The 18,209-nt window shown below is 41.7% G+C and overlaps 1 protein-coding gene across 2 annotated transcripts in view; it reads left to right on the top strand.

Moving 5' to 3' along the window:
* adarb1b (adenosine deaminase RNA specific B1b) overlaps positions 1-12,189 on the top strand; it is a 125,180-nt gene extending 112,991 nt beyond the window's left edge. For both annotated transcript variants that reach the window (XM_004559228.3, XM_004559227.5), the window contains 3 exons: positions 3,812-3,993; positions 8,040-8,218; positions 8,904-12,189. In XM_004559228.3, the coding sequence (XP_004559285.1) occupies positions 3,812-3,993; positions 8,040-8,218; positions 8,904-9,080 (538 nt within the window). In that variant the 3' untranslated portion in view covers positions 9,081-12,189. The remainder of the gene's footprint in view (positions 1-3,811; positions 3,994-8,039; positions 8,219-8,903) is intronic.
* The last annotated feature ends 6,020 nt before the right edge of the window (positions 12,190-18,209 follow it).

Below are 18,209 nucleotides of genomic sequence, written 5' to 3'. Positions count from 1 at the left end.
ACTGCGACTAGTACTACACTGGTTTCTGGCATGAAGGAGGCTGGAAGCTGAAGGTTTAAGTCAACACCAACAGAAATGTAAAAAACAGATGCTTCTGCACGTCTGTACATACCTACAAGTCTCCTGTTATACAGTATATGTGATTCCAGGTCACTAAAGATGATGAATTATATTAATAGAAACAATTCCATACATCGTGGACATATTGACAGAAATGTCAATATCAATAGAGTCATGCTCCTGCAGGCTTTGCGTTACCCGTTGGGTTTTCTCCCATTCTTAGACCGATATGATGATTGAATTGCTTTCTGTGTGTTATTAGAAACCTTTAGTTTAGCGAAGGCTACATAAAGCAACACGTTATGTTTCAGCCCTGACCAGATGTGTTACATGAGACTCTTTTCAGGTGTTTTATTTTCCACTGCTTCAGTCGACTGTACAGCGCTTTATCTTTGCTTTGTCCATCCACCGTGCCATTTCAAGCCTTCCCGGGGTGTCAGGGACAGCTAAATTGATATACTGCCCCCGGGGCCATCTTTGCAGACACATCATAGCATCTTTAGTCTGTGTCCATGTTCAAGGCAACACTCTCGTGATGAACGGTGAAGCTTCTCCATAACTCCTCTCGTGAGCCCTCTTCCTCTCGCTTTCTGTGCCCTGGATCATAATATTTTGCCCGAATGGATCGAGTGATTGAATGCCGAGTGTGTATTTGAGGAGGGACATGTCTACTGACTGGCAAATGCTGTTTGCACTACGTGAGCTGCCCTTTCACTGTGTGATTTAGATTTTATGTGGTGGTCCATCGTGGAGGGATCCAAGTCAGTAGAGGGCAAAATAAGGTGGAAGTTGGACGTTTTTAAGTCTGACTAAATTTTTAAAGTTGACACGAGTTACAGATCAGTGCTGAAATCAAGAAGCAGAAAAAAATGCATGTAAGCAATTAAGGTATGAGTATCTTTCTTCCACTGTGAGAAACTATTATGCACGACTTGCGGCGCGACCTCCTCATGACACGGCTATTAGCCGTGTCAGAAATCCTCCACCCACCTGCCTCTGTCCCTGTGTGAGTGATAGTTAGCAACAGGGCTGCCGTTCAATGCAGCTACTGACGGGCAGGCTTTGCCCCGTGCCCCCAGTGCTCCCTCGTTACACATTGTTTTCGCTCCTCTCATTTTCCTCTGATTACACGGCGTCGTTATGAACGAGCCATTCTCTGCCTCGTGTCTGTCCTTTGAATGAGTTCATTAGCATAAAGGCAAATTGTTCTCTCGGTTTTCCTCTTTTCTTTTGTTATTGCTGTAACAGCTCATCACGTGTGCTTTCTGACCTATTCTGACCCTGTTCTCATTTGAGTGTGTACAATCTGTGTGTAGACGCACAAAGCACGGTATTGGGGGGAGGGAAAAAAAGCGATAAAGCAATACAGTGATGTTTGACAGGAATGAAATTGAATGCCTCTCACGACATAACTCTGTGTGAGCGCGCTTGATTGTTGTAGCTTTTTACCCAGTGTGTATGTGTGTCCTTCGGAGGGGATACAGGTGTATATGTGTCACCGTGTTGCTGTGATGAAACAGCGTGAGTGTGTGTGTGTGTTGCAGCTGAATGTGTGAACGTGTGCTTTCCTGCTCGCAGCTACAGTGAATTTAGATATTTTATTTTGCCCTCCCGCCGTTCCACACACGCCTTCTCACAAACGCGCACACAGAATATTGCATACGGAAACAATGGACCCTCTGTGTAGCCTGCGGTCTTTTGCATGTGTGCATATTATTTTTGATTGTTTTGGGTTCACATTGGTAATTTCACAGACTCTCAAACAGTCTGCCTGAAGTAAAAGGGAGAATGAGAAGAGCTAGCCAACCCTCATTTTGTAATGTTCTCCTAAAGACAAAGGGTAGTGATACTCACGGTTTTTCTCTCAACGTCAGCGAATGCAACAGGAACACCATCGCCAGTGATGAAGTTGTCCAATTAAGTAGCAGCATCACTTTTGTAACCAACACTTTTGTTCATTAGGGTTTTTTGTGCCTTGTAGCTGTGTTGTCAAAAACCTTCAGTATCACGAGTCATCATTGGAACTGATGTAACTGATGATGGTGTTCCTGCAACACTATCACAGTATAGATGCTTTGTTTTGAGCATAAATATAGACAGTGTATTGGTCCCACCCTTATTATCATATTATTGGACGTAATTACTCCGACGCCTCATCTCACAAACATCCTGTTAGTGAACTCGACTGGACTCTAGAAGATACATTAAAGGTGTTTTGATGCTGCTGGAGAGCACAACACAAACAAAATTATGTCGACGAAATTATTGTGACTGTGTGCAATGAACGTTCAGTCTCATTGCCTTTGAAATGTTTGCTTCGAAGGCTGAGACTAGGTCTGCAACCACTCTCAGCCATCTGCAGAGTGACTTTGATGCATCAGGACAGCAATAAAATGGCGAAAAGACATTTCAGTGTGATGTAAGTTTGAGACTGAATTGGGTCAAAGTGGCAGTTACAGAGATTAACTGTGATAAATATGTGTAAATTTCAACTCTGTTGCCGTTTCTTGCAAAGCTGCTGTCGTGTACATACACAGAAATTCACCTTAAAAGCTTTCGTTCAGAATCTCATAGATCTGACATGTTGCGCACAAGTCGTGCCTGTCTCTGCAGGCGGTTCAGTGCATTAGTAATCTGTCTCTGTTTAAAAACTGGATTATAGATTATGGTTTGCAGTTTTATAAAAACCATCACCAATCTGTCTGTTTGGAGATAGGTTGCACTGTGCAGTCGAGTCCAGAGGTTGAGGGTATTGCATGCAACTATTTGCTATCGGTCACTGTTCATAAACTAATTAAATACAGGGACCGAGCAATCACCAAATATTCCTAGTAACGAGGTTGCCTCCCTGATTTTCCTCTGGTGTGACTGAAACATGGATTTTCTGCCATAATTTCCCTGTCTTAAAAATGAGCTTTTCATTCATCTAAATAGTTTTAGTGATTAAACCTTAACAGGAATATTTTGAGGCCAAAAAGATAAACCAGTTGCTTTGCTGCTTCAACGTAACCAAATAGTTTTGGAGCATTAGACCTCATCAAACGTACCCAAGCAGTGAGTGAAAGCAGGAGTAACCTGTCAGTGAAAAGAGCCTTTTTCTTTGATTAAACATTTCAAATGTTGCAGATGTATGTCTTTGAATTCGGTGGGTTTGGAGCTGAATGCCATGTGCACGGTCTGGAAAGCAGGTCATCACTGGGTTTTGAGCTTTCGATGGGATTTGTTGACAGATAAAATGCACTGTATAAGATGCCAGCAGCCTTCAGCACCACCTTTCTCTAACATTTCCAACATCTGTTATTTTTCTTCATTTTTCTCGCTCTCGCTTTTTCTTTGCCTTCACACCCTTACTGACTCTTTCTCCATCTACCCAGAGAGAGAGAGTTAGAGAAACTTCTCGAACTCTCTCTCTGGCTCCTTATGTATTTGTCTTTCTGCGAGGAGGGCAGGCACTGCTTCACAGAGCATGTAAATAGGAGAGTGACTGGGGAAAGATGGCTAATGGCACAGCCTGGAAATAAACAGAAGTTTGGGAAAAATGGAATTGGATACCTCACACTGTAGATGGCTGTAGGACGTCAGATAGGACTCAGTGTTCATGTACTAATATGCAGTATTAACTCTGTTTTTGTGTGTATTCCAGCCAGCCTGTGAACATTACAGCGATGTGCTGCCTGTACACTGAAATCCTAAAACTGCCTCAATGATACGTTGAAGTTGTTGTGAAGCTCGTGTGCTTTTCTCTCTGCAGGTGGAACGTGGTGGGCATCCAGGGCTCATTGATGAGCTACTTCACAGAGCCAATCTACTTCTCCAGCATAATCCTGGGCAGCCTTTACCATGCTGACCACCTCTCCAGGGCCATGTACCAGCGCATCGCAGATATCGAAGACCTGCCCCAGCAGTTCACCCTCAACAGGCCTCTTCTCAGCGGTAAGAGCCCTCGCCTTCTTTGATGTAGATGAGGTGGGAAAGTAAGAAAAGTGCATCATCAAGTTTCCTTCTGCAGATCTCTGCTGTTATAGATCAGTCATCACGATTTCACGGGTTGAGAGGATCACTGTGTTAATCTTTACCAATCGACCTGCAGCTGTCTAAATATCAAAGAGGAAGATTTTAATCCTAAGCAGTAAACACATTAATTCACCCTGCTGGTCAGTCAGTCCCGCAGGAACAGGAAGACAGTTATTGCTTTTCTCCTTTTGTTGGATCTGAGCTGACATTTACCTAGTTCCTGTGGAATTTGAATAGCTTTATCATTTTGTGTAAATTTTCAGCATTGTCTTGACCTTTTAAAAAGGCTGTATAGACCAGGACTCCTGCAGTGTTTTCTTCTCTCTCTCTCTTTTCAACTTTCTATTTTTAGATGCAGAGCATGCAGTCTTTGTACTTTGGTTGTTTTTGTAAGACAATGCTGTGTTTGAGGAAAGATGAGTCTGCTTTCCATTTGCATTTCTGCTCCACTTTTTCCACTTAATATTGTTTTTCATTTAAAATATTGTATATAAAGACATTTGCAAGAAGTCATAAATTATTATGTAAATGTTTGGCTCCAGCCCTGCTTATTTACAGTTGCTTTGAAGCTTATAAATGAGTATTAGGGCCGCATTAAGAAAAAAAAATGTATTGTTAATTTTGAGAAAAAAGGTGGAAATGCGGAGAGTTCCTGCTGCTGCTACTCTCTACAAAATGCCTTGTGTAGGCGAGTTTTTGTGTTTTTCTGATATAACATGCATCCTCTTTATTGCATGAGGGCGTACCTGTCAGTATCCCTGCATTTGTTCATTCCCAGCTGTTTCATTTTGCAGAAGTTTGGCCAACTCTTACAAGTTTGTGTTTTTTCCTTCTGATTCAGCTTTCTGCACCATCTTTTCAACGTCCTTGAACTCATTATTGCGCTCTGTTTATCTGCTAAGAGAGAAATTATTTCCTTGTTACTAAAACTGATTCTAAAACACGATTTCAATAACTCATCTGCACAAAGCCTTTGGCCGTAGCAGCTGTCGTAGAAGCTCCTTCTTTCCACATAAATGCAGTTTCCAGTGACAGCAGTGGGCTGTTTTTGAAACACTGGGTCTTTAATTTCAGACTGAAGTAGACAAAAGACACACAAACAAGTTTTTATTTCAGACAGCGAACCACAGTCGCCACTAACATCGTTACGTAACTCATATAATTTGGCAAATGTGGAGCTGCTATGAGCCCAGTGTCCAGCACCAGCTTACAGACGATGTTTATTTATACAGAGAGATTTATTGGTTTGAAAAAATAAATCTTTAACTAGATTTCAAAAGTTTAATCCATTCATCGCTCCTTTTCTTGCAATTTTTTTTGTGTTTCAGAAAAAAAAGCCTAAAGTCCAGTTATGGTTATAGAGTTACAGCTGTCACAGATTTTGACAGTTGCCAAATGGGTTTAATGAGCAATGAATAATAAACAATAATAGGCAAAGTTTGTACAGTGGCACTCAGGGTCCTTTCGTCACATTTTATTGTCACCTTTATTTTATCATGATGTCCCGCTAAGATCAAAATCAAATCAAAATACTGTAAATTATTATAAGACACATTAGAAGAAAATGTTGCTTTCCCCAGATCTGTCAGAGCTATAGGTACATCCAGAAGCAACCATTAAGAAGAGTGTAGCTGGGAGAAAGGTCCTGCTGTAGACTGGAAGTTCTAGAGTGGCTTCATAGAGAAAAATATGCTAAAATATACCAGACGGCCAAACCACAAACCATAAAGAACGTCGTGGTGAGTCAGAGACTTTGCATTTGTAATAAAATGTAGGGATGAAGGAGGAAGCATGCATATACAATATATCATCATAATCAATTACAGGAAAAAAACACAAGTTAGTAAAGTAAGATTTATTTTGTAAAGTAAAAACCAAGCATCACTTTATGATTACTAATGAGATTAGCAACGTATATATTAAAGAGAAACTTGTCCATCCTTCTATCCGGAAATCCTTAAATCCGGTTATTTTGGACAATTCCGGTCCGGAGGCAGCAGTCTAAGCAGAGAGGCCCAGACAGTCATCACGTCCACCTCATCTGAGGGGTGGGGCACACCAAGTCGTTCCCAAGTCAACCGAGAGATATAATCTCTCCAGAGTCCTGTCACTAAGAGAAAGCCCAGCTACCAAATGAAGGAAATTTCCATTTCAGTTCCATTTCCACTGCTGCTATCTGCGACCTCATTTTTTTCTGCCAGTACCCAGAGCTCGTGACCACAGGTGAGGGTTGGAACGTAGATCGACCGGTAAATTGTCAGCCTCACTTTCACGCTCAGATCTCTCTTCACCATTACAGATCTGTGCAGATCTTGTCATCTATCCATCCATCCAGATACTTGAGCCATGTACCCTTTCACTGGTTTTGCCATCAGATGTAACAATGTAATAATCATCAAACCCCATTGGGCGAGCTTTGCAGAAGACCATATATTTTGTTTCCCGAACATTTAACTTGAAAGTGTCTCAAAAGCACATCTGCTGTTCCTCTTCATGTACATGTAGCATCATCACAAAGTCCAAAACAGACAGAAGGATTCTGAATACACGTCACAGGTCGCAGATATTTAAAAATATGCTGTCAGCATCATTCGTCAGTGCTCTGAAACAGCTCCTGGATGATAACCAAACGAAATCAGTCCCTCATAAAATGGATGAAGACACTTTGCTGTGGAAATTGGATTGTCCTGATGAGTTAGATTGTACAGAGAAGCAGAAGTGAAGGAGCAACACCACAAAACAATAAATAAATTAAAAATACACATGCAGACCAATAAAACTAGCTCTCATGTGGGAAAGGAGGTAGTGATGCTCTTTAGAGGTGTGGGTGATTATTCTGCAGCAGCCGCCTCCACCTAACGGTGTTATATTCTGAGTCTGAATTTTTCAAACTGAATACAAATCCATTCATTCATTTCTAAAGAAACTGAGAGTCATTTTCTGACTTTCCTACTTGAGCTCCATCAAACACGAGCCAGTGTTTAATTAAAATTTTGACATTTTCAGCTTTGTTGGACTGCTGCTCTGTTTTCCACCAAAACATCCAGCTGGCCGTGCCTCTCTTGCCCAGCTGTGCGCTGATACAAACACGTAAAGCAAAGTTCAAGGTCAAGAAAATACCACACTGCTACAGCACTGCTTACACTGCTCATTGTGCTGCCATGAATATAGGGCAGTCCATATCAAACAAGTGGAATGAGTGGCACTGTGGAGATTTCCTTTACATCCTGGGGGATGACATGGGGCTTCATATCACACAGCCGGGATGTACGTTTAGCTCACCCTGCTCCTTCCCTCTAAATGGCAAGTAAAGGAGATAATGGTGGAAGGTTATTAACCTTTTCCGCTTTAGAGAGTTTTTAGCGGTGAAAGTGCTGTGGCGTTAGAGCGCTGAGGATTTCATCCCCTTTAAATCATCTTCTGCCACAAGTGCTGCCAAATGGAACCAAGGAGCTTAATGCACACACACACACACACACACACACACACACACACACAGAGGAAGACACAGGGATTTATGGCATCCATATATCTCCCATTTATGCTTGAGATACAGTGGAGGCCAAAGCCCTGAAGTGTGTTAGACGAGAGCGAGCTCTGTCCTCACAGTCCCCCCAGGTGGATTCTACTGTTTGTCTCTACTGAGTTAGACAAAATGAAATGAGAAGAAGAAAAACTGTCCTGTTTAGAGATATTGCAGCTGTGGGAACAGCTGTCCTTTGGAAGGATGGACTGCCATGTTTGGGTACTTCCTTCATTGTTTAATACATCCACACATGAGGTAATAGAAAGTCTGGGTGCTGTGGGAATTCGCTGGAGCGGTGCCGTGCAATTATTCCATTTCTGGCATTGACGTAATGTTAACAAAAGATTTTTACATTCTGCGGAGGTCCTATAAATAAAAATGTCTCTGTTTTAACCTGCAGCCTCGCTCGGTCTTTGACTCTGGGTGTTTTTAATGGCAGGTATAAGTAATGCTGAAGCCAGGCAGCCAGGCAAGGCTCCAAACTTCAGTGTGAACTGGACGGTGGGTGACCAGGCCCTGGAGGTGATCAACGCAACCACGGGCAAGGACGACATGGGCCGCGCCTCACGGCTCTGCAAACACGCACTCTACAGCCGCTGGGTGCGCCTTCACTCCAAGGTACGGCGAGGCCAGAGCGCACATTCACACGCACCTCGCTGTAATACTGGCGCAGACGTGCTGAGTCACGTGACATAACTATAGTTTCTTACATAAGTGATTGTGACAGTGAGTCATAAACAGACTGAGGTCAGCTGCAGTCAGCATCACGAGCTGTACACGCCTGAACCACACGTACTTCAGTGTGGCATCTCAGGAATCGCAGCTAAGCTACGAGGTCATTCCTTGGAAGCTCTGTTCTGATTGTTTGCACGTGAGCGATGTCACTATTGACCTCGCACAGAGAGCAAAGGTCAACTTTGGTGTCAAACAGACTCAACTTAAATGTTGAGAATGAAAGCTGGGTCTGTGGCTACAGCAAGTCCAAAGGATCGGCTCAAGGAGCAGTTTTTTCTAACATTAGCATCGCTTTCTGGCATGACTGTGATGTGGAGTGCGTTGCACTGTGCTGAGGCGTGTGTGTGAGAACATCTCCCTGCTATCATACACCCACTGACTTCGTCCACTTTCCCAGTAATATAATTTAACGTTTAGACACGTTAGTAGTCAGAGCCTGACTTCCAAGGAGTGCAAACAAGTTTCTTTTTCTTTGTGTGGTAGGAGCTGAGATTTTAGATTAATGCGTGGTTGTTTTTGGTTTGTTTCTGTTATTCTGTTGCTTACTTTCCTTTCTCTGCGTCCTCAGCTGTCGTCCATCTTGCGGATCAAGGTGTCGAAGCCGAGCTCCTACCACGAAGCAAAGCAGGCGGCCACAGAGTACCACTCTGCCAAGCAGGCGCTCATCAAGGCCTTCCACAAGGCCGGCTTGGGGGCTTGGGTCAAAAAGCCCATCGAGCAAGACCAGTTCACCCTCAGCTCCTGAGGGAGTCGAGGGATTCCTTAACCACCCCCTCCTCTTTCCCTGACCCAGGCCTGAGAGAGCCCCCGTATTAACAAGCAGACACTTACTTCCGTCCCATGTGTCAGCACGCACGTGCACTTTGTATTTGTGGAAATGAACGTGCGCCGTTTCACAAACCATCCGTAACTCATCATTCTCATTCCTCAGAGGACATCAGCCTCGTGTCTTTGATTTAACTTTTTACTTTGATTTTACTGTGTAAAACTGGAATCCATGTTTTGTTTTTTCGTTTAACACGCACCCATTTGTTTCCCAGAGAAATCTTGTTCTTATGGCGTAGATGTGGAAGCTGAAATTATACCGTTCTGTCTTGTTGATCAATAAGTAGCTAATTTAGGTCGGAATGTAGCCTAGAAACGGGATCTTTGTTGACTAAAACCAATGTATATGGACCTAAAACAATATATATCTTTGCTAAAATTAATGACACTGACAAATTTTAATTTAATTATGCATAAATCTTCAAGATGTAAATCTAGTGCTGAGAAAAACATAAGCGTTGTAACGTTTAATGTGTGTTATTTGGTCCGTTCCTTAGCTGAGACTACGTGTTCTTATCCTCTGGATTAAAGATACAAATGTTACAAAATGTTGTCGCCCTGTTTGAGTCACTGACTGGAAAGAGTTTATAAGGCAGGTGTGACAGCGTCGTAGCGCTCTTTCCTTTATTTTTATGTCGTGTTCATTCATCTGTGCGTATGATTTTTAAGTTATTTTATGTCACTCTCATTTCATACTTGAACAGATGCGAGGGAGGGGTGAGGGTCACGTTGACTGCCCCCCCCCCACCCCTCGCCTGGGTCTTGGGAGAAGCTTTGGGAGGTGCTGCACGTTGTATTTTTTTCTTGATCCAAGCCATGGCTTTGCATGGAAACTGAACTTAGAGGCCTGCAGAGCGGAAAACGTAGGATGGGGAGCCCCGTGCGTCCGTCGGCGAATGATGTTGAATGAATGCCAGCATCTTCCTCCACAGGCAGCTTTGAATCTTTGTCTCTATTTTCTAGATTTCTTGTGATTGATTGTTTAATTTTTGAGGGAAGGGGGGGATGGGAACAATTATTTTTTTCACCCTTAGGCATTTGAGGACTGGGGCTAATGCCACAGTGAACATAGCGATAGTATAACGGACCTCTCAGATCTTGTAATTATGTCATTTTGTTGCAGGGAACAATGATGGCTGACAGATGACATGGTATATATGTACTGTAGCAGCACATACAGTATATCACTAGATGCAATCCCTCCACATTATTGTGTGCGGAATCAGCTAGATGAACAGCAGAGTAAAATGCAACCCCTGCATGAGAAGACTCAGAAGTCGTATGCTAAAATGTATCACAGTGTGATGTCATGTTCATCCTCGTCCTCTCTACGCCCAGTTAAGAAACATGTTAGCTGCATATTCCATGTTGTGAATTAACTCGATTCCTGTACACCCCGAGTGCATAAATGTCCTCATGTTTTCAATTTGTAAATGAGGATGTTTTCCCGCGGTGACTTCCTATTTCCAGCTGCGGGAAATTTCTATGTGCGGGTGTGCGTGCAATTAATGTGTGTGCTCAGGTTGTCTTTAAGCATATTCCTGTCAGATTTTCACCAAAGATGATGATGTCCATGTGTGTTTCTGCCCCAGTGTTTTCCTTTTCTTTTTCAAATATCTAACATTGTGGCATCGACCCTTTACTGTCCGGTCTTTTGCATACCCGCACAACAATGTACTACTTTTACTTTGTACAAAAACGATGTGCTCGATTCAAAGTGGGAGAAATACAAATGTCAGGCTTCTTAGTGCATCTGTAGCTGTCAATCAGTGATCATGTGTATATTGTGAGCTGCGATCATTATTGCTGCAAAATACTAGTTCTGTGTAAATAAGGAGCAACAAAGGCAACACGTCTTCTGACCTGTACAATCGATTCATCCTCAAGAACAAAAAAAACAAAAAAACAAAAGGTTTTGATCCCTCCTCTGTTGCCGAGATTGTGAAGATGTTACTGTTGCTAAGTAAGTATTTGTGATTCTGTGTCACTCACTGGGCACCATAAAGCATGGCACTAACACTGCCGGGGTCAACATGCTTCATCCCCATTGTAGCCACCCATGTTTTAAAAAAAAAAATATGCACTGTAAAGTGCCTAAGCTCAAAGTGGCATCCACCAGCTGGCACGTGTGATGTCATGTATGTACCTTTCACTTATACTTGGTTGTTTTTGGGGGTATTTTTGTTTGTTTGTTTTTAGTCAGTATTTAAAAAGCAGGAAGCGGGGACTCCCAGAGTAGAGTTAAAGTAAAAAAAAAAACTTAAAAAGTATCCAGTGCCCCCCCGACAAACAGATCCAGACCAAAGTCTCGAGCAATACTGATAATATCTCCTGTAACATCAGGCCAAAACCAACAGAGTGTCGAGTTTTCCTCCCCTTCTGCTCCTTCGGTTTTCTGTTGGTGTTCTTCGTTTATTCTAAACTGCAAAGTCTGAGATTTTTTAATATAGATATTTCCCCCTAAAGACTGCCTGCTTGTTGGATTTTGTTTTCATTTTTAACTGCACTAAAGATGTCAACAGATGATGTCATGATCTCTCTCTCTATACATATATATATATATATGTATATATATTTAAAAAAAGACAAAGTCCCCATTTATGGATTAGATGGATCAAACTATCTGCAAGAACTGAACTGCTTCTGCTTAACCCTTTGTGAATCCTCAATGATGGTCAGTGCACCCCTCCACCCCACCCCTTCTGAAGCTGCACCCATTGGTGGGGTTCTTTTTTATTTATTTGTTATAATTATTATTATTATGTTTCTTTTGTTTGGTGACTCCAGATCGGTCAGTGTTTGTTAACTGATTTCCAGAGCCACTGCTCTCCGTTCTTCTCCTTCTGCAGTTGTCCAATGTGTGAAACCCTCCCCTGACAAAAACTACAACTTTGCATGTACTACCAACACTGAAGCTGCACCTAGCATGATGACAAACTTTTAAAGGACTCGTGTAGAAAAAAAAAGAGTTAACAGCTAAAGATAGATATATAAAGTGAACAAAAAAGAATAAAAGAGTTCTTAGTTTACTTTTGCACATGGTTGGGATTCTTTTTTTATCGCATTTCTGTGTGTGTATGAAAGAGAGAGAGTGAGTCTGAAATCATGCGAGAGCATCACTTCAGGTTTGCAGCAGATTGGGACACAGAGACAAACTCCACAGTCTAAACTGTAGTTCATGTGTGTTGGACGAAGAATGCGTGGAGGATTTAACTTGTGCTTGCTATGACTAAACTGTTACTAAGTGAAAATACTACATCATAAAAGCTCTGACTTCAAAACTGCACTTAGTTAAAACTGAGCTTTGAGTCATTGCATCATTTTACAGTGACAGCCCTTCAAAGGCTAGCAGGGTCGATGTGAACGTCCGGGTCATACACATTATCCCACTTTTCAATCAGTCGATTTTGTTTCTAGACTTTGTATTTCTAATGCATTCTGTAAGTGTGTATATAAATAAGTACGATGCATACTTACGATGTATACCGTGTTAGTATCAGACCCCCTTTCTGCCTTAATTCTTGATCCCATTGATTCAACAAGTTGCTGGAAACATTCCTCAGCGATTTTGGTCCGTGTTGAAATGCACATCCATGATGCTAATTTCACAGATGGCCAGTTTGAGATAATCTGTATTTTGTGACATGGTGCGATCTCCTGCTGGAAGCAGACATCAGAAGATGATACACTGTGGTTATGAAGATAGTGGCATGGTCTGCAACAATACTCAGCTGGTTTGGCATCAGTTGATGCAAGGGCCCAAAGTGTTTCCTAAATAATTTCTATACCATTACAACATCAGCAGCAGTCTGAACTACTGATACAAGGCAGGCTGTCTTGCTTATACCAAATTCTGACCCTACCATCCAAACAGAAAACTTCTTCCGATCTTCTATGGTGTAATTTTGGTGAATCTGAGTGAACTGTAGCATCAGTTTAGTGTTCTTAGCTGACAGGTGTGGTCTTGTTCATAGCTTGGTTGCAACGAGTGGGTGTTTTGCCGCTGGCCTTCAGACCATTCTCTGTAGTCCCCAGAGATGGTTGTGCAGAACGTCCCGGTAGATCCACAGTTTCCCAAACACTCAGACCAGCCAGCAAACACAATAACACATTTAAAATCGCACTTCTTTCCCATTGATGCTCGGTGTAATCTCAGCAGATCGTCTTAACCATGTCTACACTCCTACATGCATCGCCTCACTTTCTTGTGAACGACTAGTTAGATATTTGCGTCAATGAGGAGTTTAACAGGTGTATCTAATGAAGTGGCCAGCGAGTATCCATCTATATAGCTATCTATACTGTATATATCAGTCGTGAGGCTTTATGTCATGGCCAGCTATATTAAAAACTGTGAAGCTCTTATTGGTAAAAGAATTTGGGCACTTGTTGCTGCACAAATGCTTTTAAACTGGTGCTGAGGTTTTGTGTAGACTCACAGTTGTGAGTGTGGATTCAGGACTAGAGTTGACCACACATGCAAAGAAGATTAGTTATGTTCAAAAACTATTTTTGAGGGATATCAGAAGTAGTTTATCAAATTAACAGTTCGTACACTTCGAAAAAGGAGTTTTACTCAAGAAGAACGCACCACAGGGACCGAGGAGCACAAATCTTGTCATGAGTGGAAAATCATTTTCATGGTAGTGAAAACCACAATCCATCAGTGAGGAATGTTCTACAGGATGGTCATGAAAAGAGGGTCCAGAGCATTCATCACAAGCCTATACTCAGCCTCTGAAACCGAGCAATCAGGCTGTATTCTGCAAAAACACACAACACTAAACCCTGCAGAGTAGCATAACAAAGTTTTATGGGCTACTGAAACAAAAATCAACCTCGATCAAAATGTTGGAAGAAAGCAAGTATGGAGAGAAAGCAAGGAAAGCAGATTCTGTTATGGTTTGGGCGCGTATCGCTGCCAGTGGAGCTGGCATTTTGACATTTAGTAATAATTTAGCTTTTGACAGGAGCAACAGGGTGGATGCAGAAGTACACAGAAGCATTTTGTGTACTCAGAGCCAGAGAAGTACATCAAATTCACACATTCTGTAATCCTAAATGTGGCAAAAGCAGGAAAAGAGCTTTTCAGCCAAGAGAAGGGCCGGTTATCTGCTCTGATGCCAGTTTATCATAATCATGTACACTTCAAATTAAAGATGTGACATGAACTTTCAACAGAGCTTCAGTTATTGGTGTTTAAGATGTCGTTTTTAATGGAAGCTATTATTTAAGTTGTGATAAGTAAACATGCTCTGTCAGTACAGACGAATGTACCAGAGCACAGAGCCTGGAGATGGTCTGGATGCTATTCTGGTTTCATACCCACAGAACATGAACTTACCGGCACAACTCACAACAGTGCCACATGGACCGACTCGGATCAGCTGCTGTATTAATCAGCAGGATGTATAAAACAGGATGTATGCACACTTTACCTGAAAACCTCAAGCCCACGTTGCCTGTGCTTTATAGCATCGTTCATAGTGGATATACTCTGATGCATGTTTGACTTAACAAATCTGCTGATTAACAAACAGCATTATCACTGAAATGCACCCTTACTGCTGCCTGCTGTCGCTGCAGGTATATTTAGGTAAAAACATTTATTTCTCAATCTCAAAAATGTGTAAAATATTTGAAATGCATTCCAAGCATTTCTCCTATTTCATGAAAGTAGCTTAGTTTTCTCATTAAAAAGAGAATTTTAGCATGCCCAATTAGCAAATGTGTTTCACAGTTTATGTCAGTTTAAGGAGTTTAGCTGTGAACACAAAGGCCTTCAGACACGTGTTGTTTTCGGGTTTTATTTTTACTACCGTGACTGACCGGTAACCATAAAGCAATCTTCAAACTCTTTAAATAAATGAAGATCTCAGAAAAATGTGAAACCGCGCACGAAGAAATCACGGCGTGCATACAGTCGACAGAGAATGTTTTTAAAATGTGTTTCAAGTCGATGTTTCTGTCTGCGCGTCTGATCAGCATCCCAGAAGATACCGACACCGGATCAATAATAAATCACACATGGCTGCTTTAAACCCCCCACCCCCACGCTCCGCTGACATGATGAAAGCTCGAAAAACAGATTCAAACAGTCGTGACAGGTGAATTCAATAATGCAAAAATCCATCTGCTGAGTCTCCAATACCATGTTGCTCTTTGCATAAATGTTAATATTATCACATTTGTCAGAGATAAAAGTCATACAGTATCCAGCAGCTATATGTGCTTTGTTAGTGTCATGTGTTGTTGTTTTTGTCACTAGTGACAGAAAATGAATGAATGAATTTGATATGACGTTCACAAATGTTACTTAAATTAGACTACTATAATATAAAACCACTGGAAACAACCGTCTCAGCAACACACGGAGCACAAATGTGGAAATAAAATGAAACATGACTACATACAGTAGAGGCCGGTGAGGCGGCTCAGCCCCCCTGGTGCGGTATACGTGTGAGAGCGAGGGCAGCAGCTTGTGTCCCTGAGAGAAATGACAAATCATTAGCTTTGGTCCAGGGGTAAATGGAAGCCACACTCTTCCAAGGCCCACATTTCCATTTCAATTTTCTGCTCAACAGAGTTGATGTATGTGGCGAATCACATGGCAAGACCAGTCTCCACCTCGAGCCTGCTGTTATTCACTGGTTGGAGTGTGTCTGTGACCTTGTGTCTTCGTGTGTGCCCACTGTGTGTGCGAGTGTTTTATCAAGTGATAGCACTAACTCATTGTCACTGAAACCAAAGCAAAGAGACAAGTGAAGACAGTCTCCAGACTGAAGTGTGATTATAAAAGAAAAATGAAATCAAAGGGCGGCGTGTTTGATGATATGAGCTGACGATGATGAATTCATTCTGTAGATTATAAACTTCTCCTAACTGACACACTAGACTGTCCACCCGAGCGAGCTCATTAAACGAGAAAATTATAAGCTGATGCCGGTGTAGTGCACCGAGAGACCCGCTGACAAAAATGCTACGACAGGTACAACAACAAAAAAGTAGCAAGAAACCTGCAGCCTTGTCTCTCTTCCCAGCAGCTGCCCTTCCAGTACAAACTTTCTCTGACGGCTTGGGAATAAAAAAAAAATCTCAGAAATACTTAATAAAACAGTAAAGTGCCAAATAATGTATTTTGAGCACATCAATGCAGTCTGCATCTCACAAAGACTGCGAGGGGGCATAATGAGCTGCAGTGGGACCACAGACTGAGGAAGTTTAGGCCTCGGGTTCGTACAATAATAATCATGAACCATTAATAAAACAGCATTTCAAGACAGCCAAAAATGTGCTTTTCTAACGGTAGGTGGGAAGTAATACTTTAACACAGTATGAATATGACACATTTTATAAGAAGAGGACGTTAAACCAGCAGTTACAGCTCATGTGGTTTGGTATATCTTACTCTGCTCAAAGTGAGCGAGTGTGTAATCAGTTCAGTTTGTTAGCAGACTAGCATCCAGAGTTTTCACAATATCACTGGGTCAAAGTCAAAGCCAAGGTCACACGAAATGTGAAAATTAGCAAAAACTTATAACCCAGTTTTCATGGACTGTCTTCATACTTTACAGCAATATACCAGGCCTAGGGGGCATAACTACTGACCTTCATTGTTAGTGCCCAAGGTCAAAGTTAACCTTGAAAAAAAATTCCTATAGAGCAATATATCATGGAGAGATTTGTACAGCACACTTTTTTATTTTTTCAATATGACGCCTCGCCTTGAAGTCACAGTGATGCCATAAAGTTTTGCAAAAGTTTTCCAACACAATTAATTTTAAATCTCAACTTTTTACAGCTTATAAAAGCCAAAGATTTCAAATTATTCTGCTCCAGACATATGAGGATAATACCATTTTAATATGTAATGCTTCAGTGTCATATGTCTAAAGGTCATGGTCACACAAATTAGGAAAAAGCTTTAGTTTCATTGTCTCCAAACTTTAAATAATATCTTGGTGCTTGGGGAACATAAACACTTTCTTTGTTTGAGCTCTTTTTTCAGTGCAGCATTATTTGACTTCACAGTGACACAAAAAGATTCATATTTCCATATTAACAATGCTTTTATCAGCACGAATGGGCAGGGATAGCTCAGTAGGTAGAGTGGTGGCCCCATGATCGGAAGGTCGGGGTTTGATTCCCCTGAACAGCTACCTCAACCCCTGAGCAAGGTACCGTCCCTACACACTGCTCCTCAGGTGCCCAATGGCTGCTCACTGAGTGAATGGGTTAAATGCAGAGAGGAATTTCCCCACGGGGGTCAATAAAGTACACTTTCTTTTTTTCAAATGATATATGAAAACACTGCAGATATCATTATCGTGAAATTTCCATATTATCAATGCTGATGTCAGCATAACACATCAGTGTTTCAGCATCACCCTCTATAATTGTGGCCAAAATCTTTATTTCTGCAAAATATACACAAGTACTTAAAAATGGCTGCCATAGGTCTGGAGTTATACAATCATGCTAAAAAGAAAGTGCACCCTCTTTCACTTTCACAATCTGGTACTTTGCTGGTTTTAAAATGAGGTCAATACAACCTCAAACGTACTAAAAACATGCAGTATTACACATCATTAATTATTTAACCAAAATTTGGTTAAAATGCAGAAGCAGTGTGTGAAAAACTGAGGACAAGCTAACTTCTTCTGTGGAGTTTAAGAGGGTAAGTAGCAGCTGGTTAAATAATCATCAGCCATTGTGACTATGCCCGTGACAGCGAACGTTTTGGCAGTTTGTCGGTCTGGAGCATTCACAATGCCGAGCAGGACAGACGTCATCAATGCTTTCAGAGAAGCAGTTGTTGCTACACATTAATCTGGGATTGGTTATGAGGGCATTCTCAAACAATTCCATCATCCTGGAGTGAGAAAGATGATCCACAAGAGGAAAACATTCAAGACAGTTACTAATCTAAGCCTAAATACGAAGCCTGAACCCATGCAATGTTCAGTGAAACTGCAAAAAAATCGAACGAAAAAGTGAAGAGCTACACATCAGACTCTACAGGCCTCGGCTAGCATGTTAAAGGTTAAAG

Source organism: Maylandia zebra, linkage group LG16 (assembly GCF_041146795.1).
Source record: "Maylandia zebra isolate NMK-2024a linkage group LG16, Mzebra_GT3a, whole genome shotgun sequence".
In the NCBI taxonomy this organism is placed as follows: domain Eukaryota; kingdom Metazoa; phylum Chordata; class Actinopteri; order Cichliformes; family Cichlidae; genus Maylandia; species Maylandia zebra.
The sequence above is the reverse complement of the archived record's forward strand: the minus strand, read 5'-3'. Positions and strand labels throughout refer to the sequence as shown.